This window comes from Vulpes vulpes, chromosome 8 (assembly GCF_048418805.1).
Source record: "Vulpes vulpes isolate BD-2025 chromosome 8, VulVul3, whole genome shotgun sequence".
NCBI classification, from domain to species: domain Eukaryota; kingdom Metazoa; phylum Chordata; class Mammalia; order Carnivora; family Canidae; genus Vulpes; species Vulpes vulpes.
In genome coordinates, this window is record NC_132787.1 from 41,135,266 (window position 1) to 41,159,357 (window position 24,092).

Here is a 24,092-nt window from a genome sequence, read left to right on the forward strand (position 1 = left end):
GGGAATAAGAAATATCTGAAATGAAAAATACACTGGATAGAAACAATTAACATCAGATTGAACACATATCGTACTGTATCAGAAGACAACAGCATTGTACTTGAAGATGTAACAAAAGAAACTGTCTCAAATGAAGCACATAAAGAAAAAAGACAAAAAATTAATAGAGCATCAGCAACCTATAGGACAACATCCAAGAAGCTAACATACATGTAACTGGACTTCTAGAAAGAGAAGAGAGAGGAGCGGGGAGCAGAAAAAAATCTTGAAGAAGTAATGGCTGAACAAATTTTCCAACTTGCTAAAACAATGCAGATAAGAGAAAATGCAATGCAGGATGGGAGGGGCATTTTAAGCAAGTAGACCACACCAGGGACAATGGGAAATGAGAACTTGCATAGTGGGGAGAGAGAAGAGGGACTACAGGTAATTTGGCATTACAGAAACAAAAGGTGCAAAGTGGCACCAAGTGGGAAGCAGTAAGACTGGCCAGGGGCAGGGGCAGGCTCTGAACCCTCGGACCTCACCTTATAGGACAAGGGACGATCACCACGTCCCGGAGTGTCCAGGGACACTTTAATCAAAAGTGTCCAGAGAACAGAAGAGAGGTTTGAGGCCAGCTGTGACATCTGAGCCTTCAGCCACCGCCCCCCCAACATGAGGCTGACCAGTTGTGATGCCCACTCTTGGACCCCATATGGAACAAAGAGCAGAGGCAACAAAAACATCCCGCCCATCTGAGGAAGTTCTTCCTCCCTTCAACCTGTGGAATCAGATAATTCTTTTTTTTTTTTTTTTTGAATCAGATAAGTCTTAAGCCAAAAAGGACCTCAGGGATCAGAGAGTCATTTTACAGATTCAAAAGAAAGAAAAAAAAAAAAAGCCCTAAGGCCTAGAGGTGTAATAAGGATGGTCCAGGACAAGCCACGTGTCCTGCCTCTTGCTGGATTACTCTGTCCACTACCCTATGCTGCCTATTCCAATCCCAACCACCCTTCCAGAACTATGGACTGCTCTGGATGATACTAGTGAGTATGTGAATGTCTACACACGGCCATCTCTATATGTCCATTCTAGCTCCTTCAGTTCAGGGAAAGGGCAGATTCCTGGCATCACTGCTCCCCTGAACTTCTACAGGGTAGATGCTCAGTATGTATCCCCTGTCATAACTGAACAAATGTGACTGGGCCTAACTGTGGGGAAGGTAGGAAGAGGTAAGCCTCCCTGAAGATCTGAGGCCACAGCTGCCCCAAGCCTGCCTAAGTCTGAGAGGGACAGGGAAACAGAAACAGGCAGGCAGAGAGATCCAGAGAGCTCAGCCCACTGACCCAGCCAGTGGGAGCTCCCAGGAGACCCCCTAAGAGACAATGATGGTCTAGTGGGAGGAAGGACATTCCTCTGACTTCTAAATCCTGCTATCAGATTGGCCCTGAGCCATGCTCTGGGCATGCCCCATCCTCCTCCCTAGGGGAGGAAGAGGAAATCACCTTAACTCTCTTTTCTCCCTCCTCCCCTAGTAGCACCAACCCTCAGCCCCATCTTCACTGTGGGCTCTGGGTTGGGCGGCACCTCTTTACAGGGGTTAAGAATGAACACATTCTTGAGCTATTCTTGGAGCCTCGATTTTTATCATCCTTCCATTCTGGTCAATTCTGAGAGGCCTGTGGCTGAGAATGCCTAAGAGATCTGAGCCTGGCCCACCAAACCCAAAATAACCCCACACGTGCCTCTCCCAAGTCCCCACGGATCTGACCATTTGGGGTGTTTTCCTACAAGGCTGCCCCCAGGCCCCACGAGGTCACTTCACACACAGAGAACTAAGAACTCTGAGGTGCCCCCTGGGTGAACTGAGGAAGATGGGAGCAGGTGTGGGTATGTGGGGGTGGAATAAAAGAGAATCCAGGGTGAAGATCTAGAAAGTCTGGCTCCAGCCTCCTCTGCTCAACTGCCTGGAGATCCTGGGAAAAGCAGCCTCAGTTTCCACAATTGTGGTATTTCTAAGCAGTGGCATCCTCTCCACCTCCCCTCAGGAAAGGCAGTGAGAGTTTCAGGCAGAGCCACAACCCCATGAGTATGGAGCTCCTGACCTAGGAGTCCTGTCTCCTCCCCAGAGACATTTCAAGCCCCTGCACTTATGAAGGTGGATGGTTTTAAATCAACCAGGTGCTCTAAGTGTCTGGGGAAATGGGCTAGATTAGGGATACGTTTCTTTTCATATCACAAATGCAGTATCCATTCATTCCAACAATATTTGAGTGCCTATCTGGTGCCAGACAATGAGAAAACAGGCAAAGCATCAGGGGAGAGGGAAAATAAGGGCTCTGCTCCTCAGAAGGAATGAAGATCCAGGGACTGAAGGGAGCCCTTAGCTGCCCAATGGCTCAGCGGTTGAGTGTCTGCCTTCGGCTCAGGGGGTGATACCGGGGTCCTGGAAGGTTCCCCATGAGGACCCTGCTCTGCTTCTCTATGTCTCTCATGAATAAATAAATAAAATCTGGAAGGAAGGAAGGAAGGAAGGAAGGAAGGAAGGAAGGAAGGAAGGAAAAAGAAAAGAAAAGAAAAGAGAAGAAAAGAAAGAAGAAAGAGAAAGGAGAAAGGAGAGGACAAAGGAGAGGAGAGGAGAGGAGAGGAGAGGGAAAGGGAAAGGGAAAGGGAAAGGGAAAGGAAAAGGAAAAGGAAAAGGAAAAAGAAAAGTCCCTACTTATTAGAATCCGAGAACACCTGTGGAGGCTGCAGAGGTCCTGAGTCTGTGGCAGCACAAACGCTGCTTGGAAGCTGGACAGTGGGAAGGGTGGGGTGGCGGCAGGGTCTGTGGGGACCAGGCCCCTTCCCCACTGGGTCTATGAAGTGGCAGCATCTAATGCTTTATTCGTGGGCTAGAGCCAAAGGAGATAGGCCCTGCGGTCTAAAAAATCACCTCCCCTTCTCCTTTGCCCCAGCATCAGGGTGGGGCTCCCCCTCACGAGCCTCTCATGCTCGGCCAGCCCAGCCCCCTAAGAGAGGGTCAAGCAAACATTTCCGCCTGGGCTGATCAGCACTTGCACCACCAGAGCCAGTGACCAGACAGCCAGCCACCCCCAGAAGTGGGGACAATTCTGTGGCTTCTGCCCCTGGTGGCGTAAGCAGGTCCTACAATCAGCATTAGCATCCCAAAAATCAGTGCCCCAAAAGCCTTCCCAGAGAAGAAAATGTGCTTGGTTCAGGTCCTCCTGACTTTGCTTTCCCATGTGCCTCAGACTTAACTGGAATGTCAGAAGGGGAGCTCCATGAGAGAGGGGCCGCTCCGCCTGACCTTCCAGCCTGCGGTATCCAGGCCAAGAGCTGGCTTGAAGCATCGACCAGCTCCCTCAGCCCTGGGCATGGTGGCACCCGCTACTAGATTCCCCATCAGCCAGCAGAGTGTGGGCCCTCTGGGGAAGTCACTCACATGTTCCAGAGATGCAGCTGCTGCTCTTGGCTTGAAGAATGGTCCTCGGGGCCCAAGGCATCCCCAGGGGAGGGTCATCCTTCTCCTACAAGGACACCTAAACTTGTTAAACCACCCAGAGGCATCCAGATAAGCAGTGAAGAAGGTGGATGATGAAGGTGAGGGAACATAATTTTTGTTCTACACGTGAGGTGTAACTAAAGCAGTGAGACTTCAGGTGGGTCCAGGCAGGCCTCTCCTTTGAGCCCTACAGAGGGCTCTGGCTGCATCTACAGCCACCTCCCCCACTCCCTGTTCAGCCTTCAGAGACCACTCCTGGGAGCCAGGGATGCTGCAGGACCAAACCCTGGGAGGAACCGGGAAAACCCACAGAACAGGAGACAGCGGGAGACAGCCAAGAACAGAGAGGGCTGGGGACTCACCTAACCCGATGTCTCTTTTAATAATGTATTGCACACAATTTATACCCTAGTCAAATGCTTTTTCTTTTTTTATTGAAGTATAATTGAGATACATTATATTAGTTTCAGGTGTACAGCATAATTCTACATTTGAACACGTTGCAAAATGATCGTCACAGTAATTCACTTTACTGTCGCCATACGAACTTACAAAAATTACTTTTCTTGTGATAGGAACTTTTAAGCTTTATTTTCTTAGCAACTTTCAATTTTGCGGCACAATATTATTGACTACAGGCCCTCATGCTGTACATTACAGCCCCGTGACTTATTTTATAAGCAGAAGTCTGTACTTCCTGATCTCCTTCCCCTATTTCACCGAACTCACAAACCCTCTCCACTCTGGCAACCAATTATTCTCTGTATCTATGTTGGATTTGGTTATTTGTTTTGTTTCAGATTCCAGATATAAGTGAAATCATAAGGTATTTTTCTTTCTCTGCCTGCTTATTTTACTTAGCAGAATACTCTTGAGGTCCATCCATGCTATCACAAATGGCAAAATTTCTTCCTTTTATTGAGTAGTATATATTCCATTGTATGTATATACCACATCTTTATCCACTCATCCATTGATGGATACTTAAGTTGTTTCCATATCTTAGCTATTATAAATAATGCTGCAATGAACATTGGGGAACATATAACTTTTCTAATGAGTGTCGTTTCTTTGGAAATTGCTGGATCACATGGCAGTTTGATTTTTAATTTTTTGAGGAACCTCTACACTCTTTTCCAGAGTGGCTAGACCAAGAGTACACAAGGATTCTCTTTTCTCCACATCCTTGCCAACGCTTGTTATTTTTTGTCTTTTTGATAATTCTAACAGGTGTGAGGGGATATCTCATTGTGATTTTGACTTGCACTTCCCCAATGATGAGAGATGAGAGAAGTTGAGCATCTTTTCATGTGTCTCTTGGACATCTGCTTGTCTTCTTTGGAGAAATGTCTATTAGCTCCTCTACCCACTTTCTGATTAGATTGTATTTTTGTCACTGAGTTGTAGTTCTTTCTGCATTTTGGGTATTAATCCCTTTCAAATACATGATATGCAAATATCTTCTCTCAGGTTGCCCTTTAATTTTGTTCATGGTTTTCTTCACTGTACAGAAGCTTTTTAGTTTGATATAGTCCCATTTGTTTATTTTGGCTTTTGTTGCCATTGCTTCTAGATTCAGATACAAAAAGATCTCACCTAGGTTTTCTTCTGGCAGTTTTATGGTTTCTGGTCTTATATTCAAGTCCTTAATCCATTTTGAGCTGATTTCTGTGAATGGTATGAGACAGTATTCCAATTTCATTCCTTTGCATGTAATTGTCTAGTTTCCCCAACACTTACTGAAAAGACTATCCTTTCCTTATGGTATGTTCTTGTCTCCTTTGTTGTAAATTAATTGACCATATATGCAGGGTTTGATTTTTGGGCTCTCTGCTCTATCCCGCTGATCTATGTATCCATTTTATGCCAATACCATACTGTACTGATTAGCATAGCTTGGCAGTATAGTTTGAAATCAGGGTGCATGATGCTTCCAGCTTTGTTCCTCTTTCTCAGGATTGCTTTGGCTATTCAGGATCTTTTCTAGTTCCACACAAATCTTAGGATTGCTCTATTTCTGTGAAAAAAAATACCACTGGAATTTTGATAGAGAGTACACTGAATCTGTAGATTGCTTTGGAAAATACAGACATTTTAACAATATGAATTCTTCCAGTCCATGAGCACAAAATATCTTTCCATTCATTCATGTTTTCAATTTCTTTCATCAATGTCATACTTTTCAGTGTATAAGTCTTTCACCTCCTTGGTTAAATTTAATCCTAGGTACTTTGTTCTTTTTGATGCAATTTGAAATGGGATTGTCTTCTTAATTTCTCTTTCTGATAGTTCATTCTCAGTCTATAAAAAATCAACAGACTTTTGTATATTGGTTTTCTACCCTGCAAATTTATCAAATCCATAGAAAATTTTTTTGGTTGAGGCTCTAAGATTTTCTATATATAAATCATGTTGTCCACATGCAGTGACAGTTTTACTTCTTCTTTTCTAATTTCAATGACTTTTATTACTTTTTCCTGCCTCGTTGCTCTGGCTAGAGCTTCCAATACTATGTTGAATAAAAGTGGCAAAAGTAGGCATTCTTTTCTTGTTCCTGATCTTAAGGAAAAGTTTTCAGTTTTTTGTCATTGAGTATAATGTCAGCTGTGGGGTTGTCATTTATTGCCTTTATCATGTTGTTGTTTTTTTTTTTTTTGCCTTTATCATGTTGAGGTATATTACATCTATACCCACTTTGTTGAGTGGGTATTCACTCAATTCACAAATGAATGTTGAATTTCTCAAGTGCTTTTTCTGCTTCTATTGAAACAATCACACAATTTTCTTTCATTTTAATATGGTGTATCACACTAACTGATTTGAAAATGTTAAAACACTCCTGCAACCCTTGAATAAATCACACTTGATCATGGTGTATGATGCTTTTAATATACTGTTAAGTTCAGTTTGCTAATATTTTGCCACAGAGTTTTTCATCTATGTTCATCAGGGATATTGGCCTATAATTTTTTTGTGGTGTCCTTGTCTGGTTTTCATATTAGTATCTTGGAAGCATTCCCTCTCTTCAACTTTGTGTAAGAATTTGAGAAAAGGCTAGGTATTAAATCTTCTTTGAATGTTTGATAGAATTCACTAGGGAAGGTTTCTGGTTCTGGACTTTTTGTTGGAAAGTATTTGGTTACTAATTAAATCTCCTTACTAATCTATTCAAAAGTTTTACATTTTCATGATTCAGTCCTGGAAGATTTTATGTTTCTAGGAACTTACCCATTTCTTCTAGGTTGTCCAGTCATTGGACATACATGTTTGTAGTAGCCTTTCATGATCCTTTGTGCTTCTTTGGTATCAGTTGTAACTTCTTCATTTCTGATTTTATTTATTTGAGCCCTTTCTTCTCTTAGTGAGTCTAATTAAAGGTTTATCAACTCTTCTAGTCTTTCAAAGAACCAGCTCTTAGTTTTCCTGATCCTTTCTATTATCTGTTTAGTCTCTATTTCATTTGTTTCCAGTCTGATCTTTATTATTCCCTTCCTTCTATTCATTCTGGGCTTCATTTGTTCTTCTTTTTCTAGTTGCGTTAGGTATAATGTTAGATTTTTCTTATTTCTTGAGGTAGGCAGTTATCACCATGACCATGCCTCTTAGAACTACTTTTGCTTCATGCCATAGATTCTGATATGTTATAGTTCCATTTTCATTTGTCTCAAGGTATCTTTTTTATTTCTTGTTTTAATTGACCCATTGGTTGCTCAATAGCATGTTGTTAATCTCCATATATTTGTGATTTTTCTAACTTTCTTCTTATGATTGATTCCTAGTTTTATACCATTGTGGCTGGAAAATGCTTGATATGATTTAAATCTTCTTAAATTGGGCAGCCCTCCTGGCGCAATGGTTTAGCGCCGCCTGCAGCCCAGGGCATGATCCTGGAGACCCTGGATCAAGTCCCATGTCAGGCTCTGCATGGTGCCTGCTTCTCCCTCTGCCTGTGTCTCTGCCTCTGTGTGTGTGTCTCTATGAATAAATAAATAAAATCTTTAAAAAATAAATAAATAAATCTTCTTAAATTTATTGAGATTTGTTTTGAGGCCTAATGTGATCTATCCTGGAGAATGTTCTGTGTGCGCTTCAGAAGATTGTGTATTCTGTTTTTGGATAGAACATTCTGTACATATCTATTAAGTCCATGTGGTCTAATATATCATGTAAGGCCAATGCAATGTTTCCTTGTTGATTTCTGTCTGGATGATCTATTCATTGATGTCAGTGGGGTATAAAAGTCCCCTACTATTATTGTACTGCTGTCTATTTTTCCCTTTAGGTCTGTTAATATTTGCTTTGTATATGTATATGCTGCTACATTGGGTATAAAAATATTTACAAACATTGTATCTTCTTGCTGATTGGCCCTCTTATCATTATGTAGTGTCCATCTTTGTCTTTTACTATAAGTCTTTGTTTTAAAGTCTATTTGGGGGATCCCTGGGTGGCGCGGCGGTTTGGCGCCTGCCTTTGGCCCAGGGCGCGATCCTGGAGACCCGGGATTGAATCCCACATCGGGCTCCTGGTGCATGGAGCCTGGTTCTCCCTCTGCCTATGTCTCTGCCTCTCTCTCTCTCTCTGTGACTATCATAAATGAATAAAAAAAAATAATAATAAAAATAAAGTCTATTTGGTCTGATATCAGTATAGCTACCTCTGCTTTCTCTTGGTTTCAATTTACATGAAATATCTTTATCCATCCCTTCACTTTCAGTCTCTATGTGTCCTGAAGTGAGTCTCTTGTAGGTAGCTCATAGTATTCTTCTGAGTTTTTTAAATCCATTCAGCCACTCTATGTCTTTTGATTGGAGAATGTAATTATTTATATTCTATGGAGAATTTAAGGTACATACTTATTAACATTTTTCTTGTGGGTTGTTTTTTTATTTTTTGTTTTCTGGGGTCTTTTGTCTGTGTCTGTAATTCCTCTCTGTTCCTATGTCTTCTCTTGTTTTTTCTCCCCTTGTGGTTTGTTGACTTTCTATAGGGTTGTGCTTAGGGTCCTTTCTCATTACCCTTTGTGTATCTACTACGAGTTTTTGCTTGGTCATCACCATGTTTGTATATGTATATACGTATATATATTGCTGTTACGTACTTATATATATAAAACATATAACACATATATATACATACATAAGTATATAACAGCTCATATATATAGCAATCTATTTTAAGTTGACAGCAAGTTGTTTGAATGCATTCTAGAATATAGATTTTACTCCCCTCCAACACTTTATATTTTTAATATCACATTTTGTATCTTCTTTGTGTATCCTTTAACTATTGTAGTTATGGTTATTTTTAATACTTTTAACCTTCATTCTAGTTTTATAAGTAATTAGTCCACTACCTTTACAAAATACTTACATTTCCTGGTAAGACTTTTACTTTCATATGTTTTCTTGTTACTAATTAGTCCCCCTTTTTTTCCAGCTTAAAGAAGTCCCTTGAACATTTTTTGTAGGGCCAGTGTAGTGTTGATGAATTCCTTTAGCTTTCAAAAAGCTTTCTCTTTCCACTGTGGATGATTACCTTGCCAGGTAGAGTATTCTTGGTTGGAAGGGTTTTCCTTTCTGTACTTTGAATATATCATGCCATTCCCTGCTGGCCTATAATGTTTCCACTGAGAAATCTGCTGACAGTCTTGGGGGCCACCATGTATGAAACAAGTTATTTTTAAGATTCTCTCTGTATCTTTAAATTTTGACATTTTAATTATAGTGTATCTTGGTGTGGTCTCTTTGGGCTCATTTTGTTTGTAACTTTCTGGGATTCCTGGATCTGGAGGTGTGTTTCCTTCCCCAGGTTATGGAAGTTTTCAGCTATTATTTCTTCAGATAAGTTTTCTTTCTCTATCTCTCTCTCTTCTCTTTTTGGGATTCCTATAATATGAATGTTAGTCCATTTTTTTAAAGATATTATTTATTTATTCATGAGAGACACAGAGAGAGGCAGAGACATAGGCAGAGGGAGAAGCAGGCTCCCTGTGGGAAGCCCGATGCAGGTCTCAATCCCAGGGCCCCGGGATCACAACTGAGCCAAAGGTAGACATTCAACCACTGAGCCACCCAGGTTCCTCAAATGTTAGTCCATTTGATGTTACCCCATAAGTCCCCTAGACTACCTTCATTTCTTTTTTTTAGTTTTTCTTTTTGATCTTCTTTTGGATGAGTTCCACTGCCCTATCTTCCAGCTCACTGATTCTATCTTCTGCTTCATTTAATCTGCTGTTGAACCCATCCAGTGGATTCTTCAGTTCAGTTATTCTTTTCTTCAGTTCTACTATTTGTTTGGTACTTATATTTCCTGTTTCTTTGGTGAAGTTCTCACTGTGTTTATTCTTCTTCAAGTCTGATGAGCATCTTTATAAGCATTACTTTATGACCCATTACTCTGTTTCGTTGAAATTTTTTTCTGGGGCTTCATCTTGTTCTTCTCTTTAGAACATATGCGTTTGTCTAATTTGCTTGAATGTCTGTGTTTGTTTCTATGCATTAGGTGAAACAGCTCTGTCTCCCAGTTTTGCAGGAGTGGCCTTATGTAGGAGATGAACTTTATTGTTCAACCATGCCCTAGCTCTTGTTTGTCTCTCAAACCTTTGTGATTATCTAAGTAGCCTGATTTCTCCTTGGCAGCTCCCAGTTGTGGAGGGATGCTAAGACTTGTGAGTGTTCCAGAAGGAGGGATTTCAGTTGGTACCTGGTTTCAGGTTGTTTGGAAACTAGACTCTTAAGCAGCAAGTTTTAAAGCATGCAAATATATACAGTTCTACGGGATCATAATCATAGACCCTGCCAGCCTGCAAAACAAGCAGTCTGGAGATGTCCCTTCAGTGATAGTTGCAAAATGTGAGCCTCCTTTCTGGGAGGTACCAGCAAGCTTTCTGGGTGGGTGTAGCAAGGCTGAGGGTCAGCTCAATGATGGTAACCCCTGCTTCCTGATAGCACCTCCATAGCTTCTAGATGTACGGCAAACCTGAAGCCTGTGCCCCAAGCTAAAGCTCTAGGACATATAAATAGTTCTTTTCCATCAGATAACTAGGGGTGTGTATCTGCTGTCTGTGCAGTGCCCTGGGGATAACAGTCTGCCAAGAACTTTCTCTCCAATTGTTTCAGACCTGTATGACCCAGAAACACAGTCCCCAGCCACTGGAGCTGGGTGCTCGGGCATCCCCTGCGGAGGCTACATATAGGCCAGCTTTGGCAGGGCTGCAGTCAGGCAGCAGGTGGGGGCAGGGCTTTTGTCCTACTGGCTTAGGCGGGGTCTTAGGAAGCAGCACAAGGGCTGTCCGCGGGTGCTAGCAGGGTAGAGGAAAAGTGACAAAATGTTATCCACCAATACTGGCTCTTACAGGGCAGAAGGAGAACACCGAAAATGGCACCTGCCAGCATCTCCTTCCCTGGAGAGAGTCCCAACAGGCTCTCAGCCTTCTGGAAGGCACTAAAGTGCTTTTTTTTTTTTTTTTTTTTTAAATTTATGATAGTCACACATTGAGAGAGAGAGAGAGAGAGAGGCGGAGACACAGGCAGAGGGAGAAGCAGGCTCCATGCACCGGGAGCCCGACGTGGGATTCGATCCCGGGTCTCCAGGATCGCGCCCTGGGCCAAAGGCAGGCGCCAAACTGCTGCACCACCCAGGGATCCCAAGTGCTATTCTTAAAAGAATAGCAAATGAGTCTTTTTCACTTATGGTCTAGGCGCTTTCCAAATTGCTGCTTCTGCACTATCCCAGGACGACTGCGTCTGCACACAAGCCCTTTAAGAGTGGAGTCTAGGTTCCCTACAGCCCGATGGTATCTCAGACCTATGCCCTGTTGGTTTTCAAAACCAGATACTTTGGGGGCTCGTCTCTCTGGTGTAGGTCCCAAGGCTGGGGTATCTGAGCAGGGCACAAACTCTTCTCTATACAGTGACGAGTTCCAAATTTGTGAGATCCCTCCAGAATGTGGGTCATCATGCGAGGGGTGGAGTTTTTGGCAAGACTGTGTCTCTACCTAACTTAGGCATCTCAATGTGGTCTGTTTATCCATTGCGAAGTAGTTGGTTTTTTTTTAAGATTTTATTTGTTTATTAGAGAGAGAGAGCAAGTATGAGAGACAGAGAACAAGCAAGGGGGAGGGGTAGAGGGAGAAGCAGACTCCCCATTGAGCAGAGAGCCCAATGTGGAGCTCAATCCCAGGACCCTGAGATCATGACCTAAGCATAAGGCAGATGCTTAACCGACTGATCCACCCAGGCACCCTACTACGATTCCTGTAGTTTTTAGGTCTTTTTCAGGGGAAATTTTTCCCTAAGTAGCTGTAGGTCTGTGTTTATGGGAGGAGGTGTGTTCAGGATCTTCCCACACTGCCATCTTGAATGGAAGCTCCTTTATCACACAGAGCACTTAGATCAAAGGATGTCTCAGACCTTTAAAGAATCAAAGTTCTCAGGGGCACTTGAGTGGCTCAGTCAGTTAAGCACTGGACTTTTGATCTCTGCTCAGATATGACTTTGAGGTCATGAGTTGAAGCCCCATATTAGGTTCCACTAATTAAGTAAATTTTTTTTTAATTTTCTAAAAATTAGGTGCCAAGGTGGTTCAGTCAGTTGAGCATCTGCCTTTGGCTCAGGTCATGATCCAGAGTCCTGGGATCAAGTCCTGCATCAGGCTCCCTGCTCAGTGGGGAGCCTGCTTCTCCCTCTCCCTCTGCCCACCACTTGTACTCTCTATCTCAAATAAATAATATCTTCTTGGTAAAATTTTTTAAATTAAGAAAAAGAATCAAAGTGCTCCAAACACCTGGGTGGCTCAGTGGTTGAGTATCTGCCTTTGGCTCAGGTCATGATCCCAGGGTCCAGCTCCCCACAGAGAGCCTGCTTCTCCCTCTGCCTCTCTCTCAATGTCTCTCATGAATAAATAAATAAGATTATTTTAAAAAATTAAAGCACTCAGTAATTGCTTGTTGATGAATTAATAGAATGACTCTTGAGCATGCTGAAGTATGAATCCACTCTCATATCTATAGAGAACCAGAAATGGGAGTAGAGGCATGGACAGAGAAGTTAGGAAATCAGAGAAAGGCCTCTTGGATCTCTGCTTGGGGAATGTATCCACTATATGCCTCAAAGTAGCAAACTCTCAGCTGAAGCAGGCTGAGGTCCTCCATCCAATTTTTCCAATTCATTGGCCAGAAGGAGTTGCTGAGGTTGCTTGTCTTGCTGTGATGCCAGATTTCTCAAGGTTTGCAGACTCAGCTTTGCACGTTTTCCTCAACCCTAAACACTGGTGCACAGTCATCTCCATGAGCTGGTCAGATATCATTAACCCCGCAACAGTAGCACAATGCTGTCACCCTAGGTCACCCAGAAGCATCAGGGTGGCTCCCAGCGTGGTGCCAGCTGCTTGCCCTTCCCCATAATCCTCAGCAAATCCTCCGGCTGAGCTGGGTCAGTGTCCCCACAGCACGGTCAAGCAGGAAGAGGGAGAAAGACCAGGAGGCTGAGCTGTGCAGTGGATTGCACTTTCACAGAGAACCTTCTGGCCACAAAACATTTCTTTTCTAAGAGATGCTGAGAGGGAGCAGGGAGACAATAAAACACCAAGGGGCTTTCAAATGTGAAACCCCACTCAGCCTTTGTTCTCATTTGATGAATGCACAAACCACGAAGCAGATGACAGGCCAAAGAACGTTGTTGTGCTAAGAAACTATATTTCATCAAGTCTAGCCTAAGATCTCCAGGGAGAGGTAAGTTTGATGAATGATCAGCGCCGACGAGGACTTCACCAGCAGCCCCAGTGCAGCATCCCCTAAACTAGCACTGGGGATTCATTAATGACCCGGGGCTGCCTCTTCCCCAGTTTCCTACTGCCTCCCTGCCACTTGTGACATTTCACAGGAGAGAAGAGCTACAGAGGAGAAGAGCTACTGAGGTAGGTAATAAGAACACTTTAAAAACAAATACATTGTAGGAAGTCAAAATGTCAAGTTCATTGTGCTGCCTGAAGGCCTGGGAATGATACAGGCCCACATCTTCTTACTTCACTGCTGCAGTTATAAGACGAGAGGGAGAAAGTGTAGGGCAGGGTAGGTACAGTATTTGCTGGGTAAATGAATATATGAATTCCCAACAGAGGCTTGGATCTGGCGTGGCCAGCTGGCTTTCTTAAAGACTTGTCACTCAGGGACTCACATTCTTCAGAGATGCCATGAAAATTAGCAAGGGGGTACTAAGCAGCCAAGCTCTCGGCAGCTTCCAGAGCTTCTGGCCCTACTTCTGCAGCTCCGGTAGCCCTAGCAAAAGCTGTCTGCTCCAAAGGCCAAATTCCAGATTACCCTCAAAGCCCAGCCAGCACAAGCGCCAGACACATGCAAACACACGGAAGCCACCTCAAACAACAGCTCTCGCCCAACAGGAAGATTAAGCGCCCTGTCCTTGCCAGTTCCCCAGGTTGACCCATATGGTAGGGAGAGGGCTGGGAAGGGAGGGGACCAATGCCATCTTCCAAAGATCAGTGGGGTTCATTCCTAAATATTCTAGTTCTCCTCCTCCTGGCCACATGAAGGAACTGCACATCCATGTCCTCCCACCTCTGAGCACACGTGCCTTCACGAGGTGGAGTCTTTCCCCCAGCCCTGGAGTTCCCACCAGCCCTATGACTCGCTTCAACCAAGCAGCTGATGGATGTGACACTGTGAGACGCCAGAGCATAGATCCCAAGAGGTCCTGGTGATCCCATTTTTCACTGTAGAGGCTAGCTTCCTTGAGAAGGAGAAATCACGTGGGGAAAGAGAGACCCAGGTGAGAGGCAGCGCTAATTGGCAGACAGGTGGGAGAGGCTCTCAGCCAGTCCAGGCCCTGCAGAGCCACCAGGTGGCCGCTGCTTCCGCATGAATAAGCTCAGGTAATAGGACCAGCTGAGCCTGGCCTGAATGGCCCACAGAATCGTGAGCAAACAAAATGCTTTTTGTGTTCATCTACTACATTTTGGGGTGGTTTGTTATGCAGCAATAAACAATATGACACTCGTCCAGCAAGTCTGTGCAGCTATTCCCAAGAATGAGGTCATTCTCTATGCACTGGTGTGGAAACATGGCGAAAGAAGTTGCCAGTCAGTATAATACAATTCTATTTATGGAAATTGTTAAGTTAATAGGTGGACAGCTGGATGCCAATCTCTCATAAAATACCTGGAAAGAATAAAAACCGAAGTATTAACAGTGACCATCTCTGAAGGGCAGGATTATAGGAGATTTTCCTTTTATAAAATTAATGTCAAGTTCGAATACTATAATGAATTGGTGTTATTTTTGCAACAAAAGCAAAGAAAGGTACGTTTAAAAAAATAACTCACCCTGAATTCTGCTACAAGCTTATTTTTCCTAAAACATCCCTTTCAGCCTGTCATTCCCCTGCTCAGGGACGAACACTGCTCACACCCACCCCCTGCCCCCCCAGGGCTCCTAGGATCTGACTCTCCTCTGGGTAGCATCCAAGATCCAAGGAAGCCCCAGTTCGAAGCCTCCCTCTCTAGCCAGTGAATGCTCCTCCCCCTTCCCTGTATCTCCAGGTCACACCCACCTTGCCCCCCTCCCCACCTCCACCAGTGCAAACACACAAAGAACCCCTTCCTTTGCCTCTCAAAACCCCACTTCTCCCTCCCCCTTCGCCAGCCCTATCTCTTCTGGGTTCCTCTACAAATGCTCAGAGAAAAGTTCCTGCCAGCTTTGCCCTGGATTGGATGGCTTACTATGTTATTCTCCCTGCACTCCAGGCACTGACAGTGCCTCAAGGGGAACCTCACAGACACCGGCGGGCTGCCTGGCCCCCACCATCTCCAGATTCTCCGACTAATAGCAAGACAGAAGAGGCCAGACAGGCAGTTCTAACCCACTTTCCCGTCTGTGCCCACAGCCTGGGTGGTGTGAGATGCCCCTGGACTACAGCTTCCTCCCCACACACCCATCTCCAGCAGCAAGCAAGTGGGAGCCAATTTGCAATGGCTGCTAATTCAGAGTGACTCATGCCTTCAGGGCTGCTCTAGGGGCTCTCCCTCCCCACCCTCCAGGTCCCACAAGCTGCATTCAGATCCAAACTCTGACTTCAAACCTAATTGCCTTCCTGGGGGGCCCAACGGCACTTCCTCCCTCAGGGGTCTGCAATCTGCACTTTCAGTTTTTAAACAAAGCTGTTTAGAACCTCTCAGGATTAAGACAAGTGGAAAATTACAAGCCCAGACCTCTACCTCACTTTCTCTAAAACACAACATGCCATGCTACGTGTACACACACCCCCATTCAAACCCAGTCAGTCACCCTGCCCCTCTGAGCCCTCTAGAGGGCTTGGCCCAAGTGGGGGCTGGGGACTTGCTCAGGCAGAATCTGCTCCCTCTGTCCCTGGCACCTCCCCGACTCAGGGCTTGTGGGAGAACAGCAGGCCCCTAAGCCTCAGTTTGCACACAGTGGCAGGTGGCCAGGTGACAGGGCTCAAGTAGGGCTCTCAGGTATGGTGTTCAAGTCTTATACTGCCCTCTAAGGAGGAGGCATTCACTTCCCAGGTATATAGTGACATACTGAAAGGGCTCAGGTGGGGCTCTCACCTCAACTCCAGAGCAACATAAGAGAACTTCTTTCCATACAAACCCATGCAGGCACAGCCAGCCACACATGCTACAGCACATATACGCATACTAAACTTCCCACATACACAGACACACGTGCATGGCCACACCTTGTTCCAGCCTTGCTTTGAGTATCTCCCTGAGATCACTTCCTTCCCCTTCACCACTGTTCTCAGAGGCCTGTCCCCAACTGCAGCCCCTCTCCTGGGCTCAGAGCCTGACACACTATCCTCCCTGGGAGCAGAAGGAGCACAGTATGCATGTGCCACCAGCAACATGTTGCCTCCCCTCCCCGGCCCCCGTGATGGTGGGAGGTTGTGGCCACAGGTATACACACAGCCAGGGTGACTGCCCACCAGGGCTCCAGGAGACTTCCCAGGCAAAGCTAGACATTGTTCAGGTTGTACAATAATTCACTTGCTTTAATTTTTCCTTTTAACCTAAGAAAGGGCAGTTTTTCAAATTTACACAAAGGTGCTGTAAGGGTTGACAGTGGCCTATGCTACTAAGGCCAAAGCCAAGAACTCATCAAGATCCTGTGCCAGGGTTGCAAGACCCTCAGCCTTCCTGCAGGGACAACAGGCATCCCCAATAAGCAGAGGGGCTCCAGGAGGTCTGCTGAGCTCTCTGACTCTTCAGACCCCCTAAACAGTTGTCCATCCACACCGTTTCCTATCCCCATCACAAAGTCAGATATTTGAGCAAACGCTGACCACTGAACATAAAAATGGTCACAAGGCTCTCAAGAAGTACATGAGTATTCACAGTACAATTAATTTCCAGCCACGTATAAGGAGTGGGAAGGGAGACAGAGGGGAGGAGGGATGTGGTAAACTCAAAAGCACACAGTATTAAACAAGGTACAGTCAAAAAATAATCCACGTTTCACTCCTGAGTATGAACTAAAGCACACATGCCATGATATTCCGAACCAGTAGAGGTGTTCCTTCTGGTTCTGTCCTGTTCACAAGTACCTCAACCCAGCTCAGGCTGAGTTTGTGGTTCAAGAGGAGGGAAAGGGTTTGGACGTTGGACTACACCTAAGGAGATATTCTCATTTCATTATGCTGTGGCTATACTTGAAAGTTGAAATTATTAACTCATCAGGCTGGAGCGCAGCAATGGAACTCTCTAGCTCCTAAATGCATCAGGCAGGGGCAGGAGGCAGTTAAAATGGAAGTGGCAGCAGAGCCCTCAGTACAGGATGGAAGTCAGGCAGCAAGACCCTGCCACCAACTGGACAGGTGACCATCTCTGTAAACAACCTCTGTCCTCCCTGTGACTTCCATCAGAAATCAGAGCCTCTGGTTTAATCATTAACTTCACTCTTTCCTCTTCCATTCACCTCTAGGCCAGAGACAGAGAGGGCACTTGTAAGAGGAGGAGATATTTGGGAAGCCCCAGTACTGGAAGCCAAAGCCTCCTCGTCCCACTCAGAAACCACTTTCATCAGAGCTAATGGCCATCTTGCAGGTGAGGAAACCAGCCTGAAGAAAGCAAGCCATTTGCAAAAGGTCACAAAGCCCATTAGAAGCAGAGGCAGGAGCCAGATGAGAGCCCCCCATCCCAGGAACTGGCCATCATTCCAGAGGCTCAACAGCATGACAAGAAATGGCAAAACCAAAGCCCTGTGAGGCCAAAACCACAGTAGAGGACACGCTCCCAGTCCCAAGGGTCCCCCTCAGGTCTCCCTCCCAGGTGTACAGAAGGACAACAGCCTTCTGGCCAGAAATGACTGGTGATGTCAGGGCCTGCCTGTCTCCCCAGGGCTGCACGGGCCTCCTGGGAAGCTCACCACCACATTCTGCACTGCAGGACCCACCAGGAGCAGGCCCCATAGAGTCTCCACAAGGCAGGCTATACTGGGTAGAGCCAGGAGGTGCTGAGCAGCAAAGAATGACACTAGTCCTCAAGTCTATCCCTGCCTGCTGCCTGTTCTCCACCAGGCTGGTTTCCTTCAGCTCAGTCGGCTGCGCCTGGCTGCACTGCATCGTCCATCCACAGGCAGTGCTCCAAATCCCAGAGCGGTGACAATGAAAGCAGACACCCCACCCGGGCCCCAGGGAGGAGGGGGGAAAGACTTAAAATGGGAGCTCCCACATTCTTGCTGTAGCAGGCCAAAGGACAGACCTGGAGGCGATTCTCAGGAGCCGCAAGAAGGGGGTACGGATGGAATTTCTGCCCTACCTCCCACTAAAGATAGGGTCTCTGGCAAGTCTGACCTGCTCTCAGCCTCAGCTGCAGCCCCTGTAACAGGGGAGCACATGAGGGCTACCTCACAGGACTCTTGGGAAAATTCAATGAGATTTAAATTAAGATTTGATAGGACACCCATTAAACTGTTGTGGACAGAAAGAGTCTGAAACTGTGGGTCCTGGGAATGATGACAAATGTGAACACTGGCATCCTAAGTATGACATGCAAAGTATGGCAGGACAAGAAGAGGTCCATGGCCACTCCTGGGGCATCATACAATCTCTGCGGGAACTCAGGGAGAAAGGAATCTATTGGCAAGGTAAGCCATCAGCCAGCACCATCTTCCAACCACCAATCCCCTCCTCCCCCCACACCGCTGAATTCTTGAAGGTGAGAGATTTACAAATCACTCCAGCAGAAGGAAGCCATAGGATAAAACACACATAAATTAAAACATAAAAAGGCCCAGGCCTGTAAGCAGCTAGCCCCAGGGAAACTGAATCCACACCATCCACAAGGGCTGCCTACCTACCTAAGTAGCTCCTGCCTAGCTCCAGCTCGGTGGGTGCCTTGATGCCCAAGTGCTGGGCACAGAAGAGGCTATCAGCAAGACTCCAGGAGCCTGCAGGAGCAAAGATTAAGATTCGGGTGGAGATAGTGGCAGAGGGGGCCCACCCAGAGGGCCAGGGGCATTGCTGCAGCGGCAGCCAGCAGAGAGGAACAGAGACAGGTAGGATTGGCCAGATTCCCCCAGATTCTTTTCTGGCCAGCTAGTGGGAGGTCCTCCACTCTGGCTCCCAAACCTGATGGGAGGAGACAGGAAGTAGGAAGTTACAGGCCTCTCCTGCTTCCCTAGGTCTCCTCCCTGCAATCAGGGAGGCCAAGGAAGAAATTGAGAGTACTACCCCAAGTGTCAGTGAGAAATAGCAGGGAGGAAATAGCTGTCTCCTTAACTCCTAAAGCCTAATTTAAAGAACTTATCAATTCAAAGTCAAGAGCTAACACAGACATCCAGAAAATACCAGCATCCCGTTCTATCCTCCCTCCCTGATCCACAGTTAAAGGACAAGAGAGACTTTAGACAGTTTATAACACACACACTTTCAGAGACCCCATGACATGATGGACCCAGACTGACCTATTTCCTTTAATTTTCTGCAAACACCTTGGCTGCTGACAGATAAGAGAAGATCCTAGGATATTCCTGCAGGAAAACAAAAAATTAAGTAATCACTCTGCTGGGAAGCCAGTCCAGGGTAAATTTTGTCCAGCAATGGCTACTCTTTGGGGAGGCAGCCTCCCATTAGAACCTATTCAATCAACAGAAGGAGAAGGCCAAAAATAGCAAATTGGTTTCAGCTGCTGTGACAATTCCACTTGGCTAATAGTGGGTACCTAAGCATCATAAGCAGAACTCAAGCCCTAGCTCAGTGGTTGAGAGAGCTGTGATTGATTAGTGATGTCTGTTATGGGGAATTATAACAGTAACCTGTTAAATCAATTTGCCATCCCTGGGTAGACCCTTGGCATCAAGGATTTAACATCTGCAATTCTGACCACTGACAAGTGATCTGAAGTTTCACGATCTGTAAAACTATATTACTTTACTGAGACCTGACTTTGACTCATATACTATAGGTGAGGGGCTTATGTAAAGGAACAGGCCACGTTGTTCTTTCCACCTCTACCACATCCCAAGTTATCTTGTGGAGCAATAAAAACATGGCAGGAAATGACCATCAAGTGACAGAAAACTAGAGCAGAAGTTGGAAGGGTCACTCAGGCTATGAAGGTATATACAGGAGACATTTGGCTATGGTAACATGACTCTGGAGAAAGCCAGGCCCAAGCGCAAATAAATGTTGCATGTGGATGCAAATCTAGCTTTGTAGAAGGTGCAAGATTCATTTCTTGAGGACCTCAGAGGTCCACACTGTGCCCACTCTGTGCCACTCAGCAGTGAATCCCAGGCCAGGAATAACACAGAGGGAGTTGGAATCCACATCCTGAAGGAGCTTCCATCTACTTGGAGAAAGCATGGTGAGCACTGGGAACAGTAAACAGCACTGCCTACTGACAGTCACCCAGCTCAGAAGTGGCTTCAATCCCTCTTCCTCCTTTCCTCACCACTCCCATCTGACCAATTCACAAAGGCTCTCAACTCTGCTTCCAAAATGTCCCTGGTTCAGCTCCTCCTCACCATTCTTCACAGCTGCCCAGTGCTCCCCCGACCATGATTTTCCCCCTTCCCAGACCCCACACTCGCCCCCCCCTTAGCCCCAGCCCCACTTCCACAGCCCCTATGCAAAACCCTGCAAAGTTCCCCGGCCTTCCCAATGTTGATTGCTGTCTCCCCATCAGCAGCTCAGTGCCTGCACATGGTGGACACTCAGCTTCTCATGGATGGATGGAAGGAAGGAATACATTCAATCCTTGGCTGCGTATTTGTAGTGACCACAATAGGCCCACTGTCTACCTGTCCAACCTTTTCTTCCTCTGCTTCCCTTCACACAACCTACTCATCAGCCCACTCTCAAGTGCCTCTCTGCAGGCTGATCCTTCCTCCCTTCTGCTGAACTGCAAGCCACTCTTCCAAGTTCACCTTGGTGCATGAGGTGCTTGTCCAGAATTGGGGTGATGAATCCCCCTGTATGAACTCACATAACACTGTAGGCCACTCACCTTATACCCTGAGTTGCCACTTTTTGAACCCCTTTCTTAACCCTTTACTGCATTCTACACCCCATGAAGACAAGGACGTTTGTGCTTTTTATTTTTGCTTCATCAGAACTTAGCACAGACTCTTGTACTATAACACACGCTCCAAGTGTTTGTAGAATTCACTAAAGAATCACCCCAGGCAGTGTATAAAAGCCAGGAGAGATGAAGACAGAAAATGCCAGGGAAGTTCCAAGGGAAAAGAGGTGCTGTGGGGATGAATGGCCAGAGAAGGCTCCAAGAAGGAACTCAAACATGAGTATAGTCTTGAAAGGGGAGGAGATGGGGGCAGGAAGCACTCCAGGAAAGTGGAACATTGTGAACTCAGGGACGAAGAAGGATTAAGCAAAGCATGCTTAGATGAGTTTGGCTGGAACTGAGGGTCCCAGGCAGGGGCCGGGGAGTGGGGGAGACGGCCAGGAGATAAGGCTAGATAGGAAGGCTGGAGACAGATAGGAAGGATGCTGAGTGCCAGGCTAAGGTACCTGGATTTGATTCATCCACTCTTAGTGAGGATGACAATCATGCCAGGCCTGGGCTTTAATGATAGAAGAAAAGAAGTCTTGTCCTCTTTTGCTCTGAGCATATTAGTCTAGTCTCCTCAGCTAGGTTATAAATAACAACCACTATTTACTGCACACCTGCTGTGTGTGAGGCCCGAAGCTCCAAGCGTCACATACATTATGAGCTTCACATACATTATCTCATCACTCCTTCTAATAGCCCTGAGAGCTTGGTATTGTTATCTTCATTTTGCAAACAGGAAGCTAAAGCTACAAGAGGTGAAGGCACTTGCCCAAGGCCTCATCCACTCACTCAACAATGCAGCAGGGACTGGAGTTAGACACTCCAGGGATAAAGGCCAGCACTCTAGCCAGTTACCGCAGACACAGAGACTTCCCATTTAAGCTGGGCTGCTTCTCCACAACCCTCCTTAGTAATTCATCAAGGCCAACATTTATTAAGCACACAGTAGGAGCATAATTAAGCACACTAAGGAGAATGGTGGTTTGGTGGGGGTGAGAAATGGAGCGTTAATTGTTTAATGGGTGTATGGTTTCAGTCTTGCAGGATGAAAAAGTTCTAAAGATCTGGTGCACAATAATGTGAGTATACTTAACACAACTGAACTCTGCATTTAAAAATGGCTAAGCTGATAAAATCTGTGAGGTTTTATACCACAATTAAAAACATTTTTTAAAATAGAACGCACTTATTGCTTGACTAATGATCTACCACCAGCATCTTCTATTGTTAATTATCTAATGCAGGAAGACACCCTAGAAACATTTTAATCCAGTAACTTTCCAAAACACAGGGCTGAAAAGGGGAGGTAAGATGCCCAGGGCTGCACGAACAGATGGCATTAGAGCTAAGATCAGAGCCCAGCTCTCCATAGACTCAATGGGGAAGAATGGCAGAGACAGCACAGCGTAATACAAAACACATGGCTGGGGCGGGGGGTAATGTCAGAAGCCTCAGGTTCAAGTTTTGCTTCTTCTACCTAATGAGTTCTGCAACCACAGAGAAGTCATGGACTCTCTCTGAGCCTCATTTTCCCAATCTATAAGAAGGCAATTAAAAAGAACGTGTACGTGGGCAGCCATGGTGGTGCAGCGGTTTGGTGCGGCCTGCAGCCCACGGCGTGGTCCTGGAGACCGGGGATCGAGTCCCACGTTGGGCTCCCTGCATGGAGCCTGCTTCTCCCTCTGCCTGTGTCTCTGCCCCCCTCTCTCTCTCTGTTGCTAATAAATAAATAAAATCTTCAAAAAAAAAAAAGATAGCATCAGTATTAAAAAAAAATAACGTATGTTACCAGATTATGTGTGAATCAAATAAAATTACATTCAGCCAGTGTGCAGGGAAAGCACCTGGCCACCTACAAATTACTTTATAAACACTGATTATTGGGACGCCTGCTTGGCTCAGCAGTTGAGCATCTGCCTTGGGCACAGGGTGTGATCCCGGGGTCCTGGGATGGAGTTCCCCAACCAGCTCCCAGTAGGGAGCCTGCTTCTCCCTCTGCCTGTGTCTCTGCCTCTCTGTGTATTTCATGAATAAATAAATAAAATCTTTTTAGAAACACTGGTTATTGTTATTAATACTAGATATTTGTTCATAGATTTAAAGATTTAAATCTGATTTAGTCAGACCAAAATAAATAAATAAATAAATCCCATTCCATTCTGGTCTGCTCTCAGCTGTTCCAGGCCTTGCACACAGCAGGTCTTCAATGAGTGAGTGCAGAGCTGATTTACCCTTCAAGTTCCATCAACCCCAATCTTGTTTCCCCTCACCCCCAACCCACAGCCCAGCTGCATCAACCATGCTGGGACCAGGTGGAAGATAGGAAGCCCCTGTGAATGTCTGCCTCCCTGGCTGCATTCCTTAGCTAAATATAAATGATTCGTCCAGTCCATTGTTTGAAATTATCCATAATACCTCGCCTCGCCTCCCCATTACTTACGATGACAAGCTGACTGCACATCTTTACAGCAGAACATACATACAAAACATTCTCTGTGGCTATTTTTAGTAGCGAAAGGGAAGCTGGCGGGTATACAGGGATCAGAGGGTGAGTCCTCTGTTTTCTCCACTAGTCCAGGAAAGCTTCCTGGAGGAGGAAACCTCAAAGTCACCTCAAAGGGGACAGCTGCAGGTCAGAAGTCACCCTCACATAATGAGTTTGCTTCTCTGAACCAAAGGGAAGTGAGCTGCTGCCCTCTTACACACATTTTTGGGATGGGGAGGAAAGATCGACACATCCCAGGGGATCCCGTATCATTCCAGTGCTGCAGGTTGGGCCAGACAGTACAGGCATTTGGGGAGGAGTTAGGGAAGAGGTCAACATCCTTTTCAAAAAAGAGGACATCAAAGACTCCAACTCCGAGATACATAAGTGCAAACTCTGCTCACGTATCAAGCCAGTTTCTTGTTTGGCCTTTTTTGTTTGTTTGTTTCCAACCACAAGAAAGTTCTTTAAAGTCCCAAACTTGGATGCACAGATGGACTACATCTTGGGGCTCGGGATGTGCCAAAGCCCTGTCACTGTGAACGCCGACCGGCCAGCGGCGGCCCAAGGGGC

General features: G+C 45.6%; 1 protein-coding gene across 13 annotated transcripts in view; it reads right to left on the bottom strand.

The window, feature by feature from the left end:
* The window catches only part of TSPAN9 (tetraspanin 9), a 200,086-nt gene that overhangs the window by 175,400 nt on the left and 594 nt on the right, over positions 1 to 24,092 (bottom strand). For 4 of the 13 annotated variants that reach the window (XM_072766229.1, XM_072766225.1, XM_072766228.1 and 1 more), the window contains exon 2: positions 19,428 to 19,493. The exons of 5 other annotated variants lie outside the window; for them this stretch is intronic. Coding sequence is in view for 1 of the 8 variants with exons in the window: in XM_072766221.1 (XP_072622322.1) it covers positions 3,428 to 3,429 (2 nt within the window). In the remaining 7 variants the exon portion in view is untranslated. Of the gene's footprint in view, positions 1 to 3,427; positions 3,513 to 18,821; positions 18,912 to 19,427; positions 19,494 to 24,092 lie in introns of those variants that run through there. 4 more of the 13 variants (XM_072766234.1, XM_072766232.1, XM_072766233.1 and 1 more) reach the window with 3 other exon arrangements.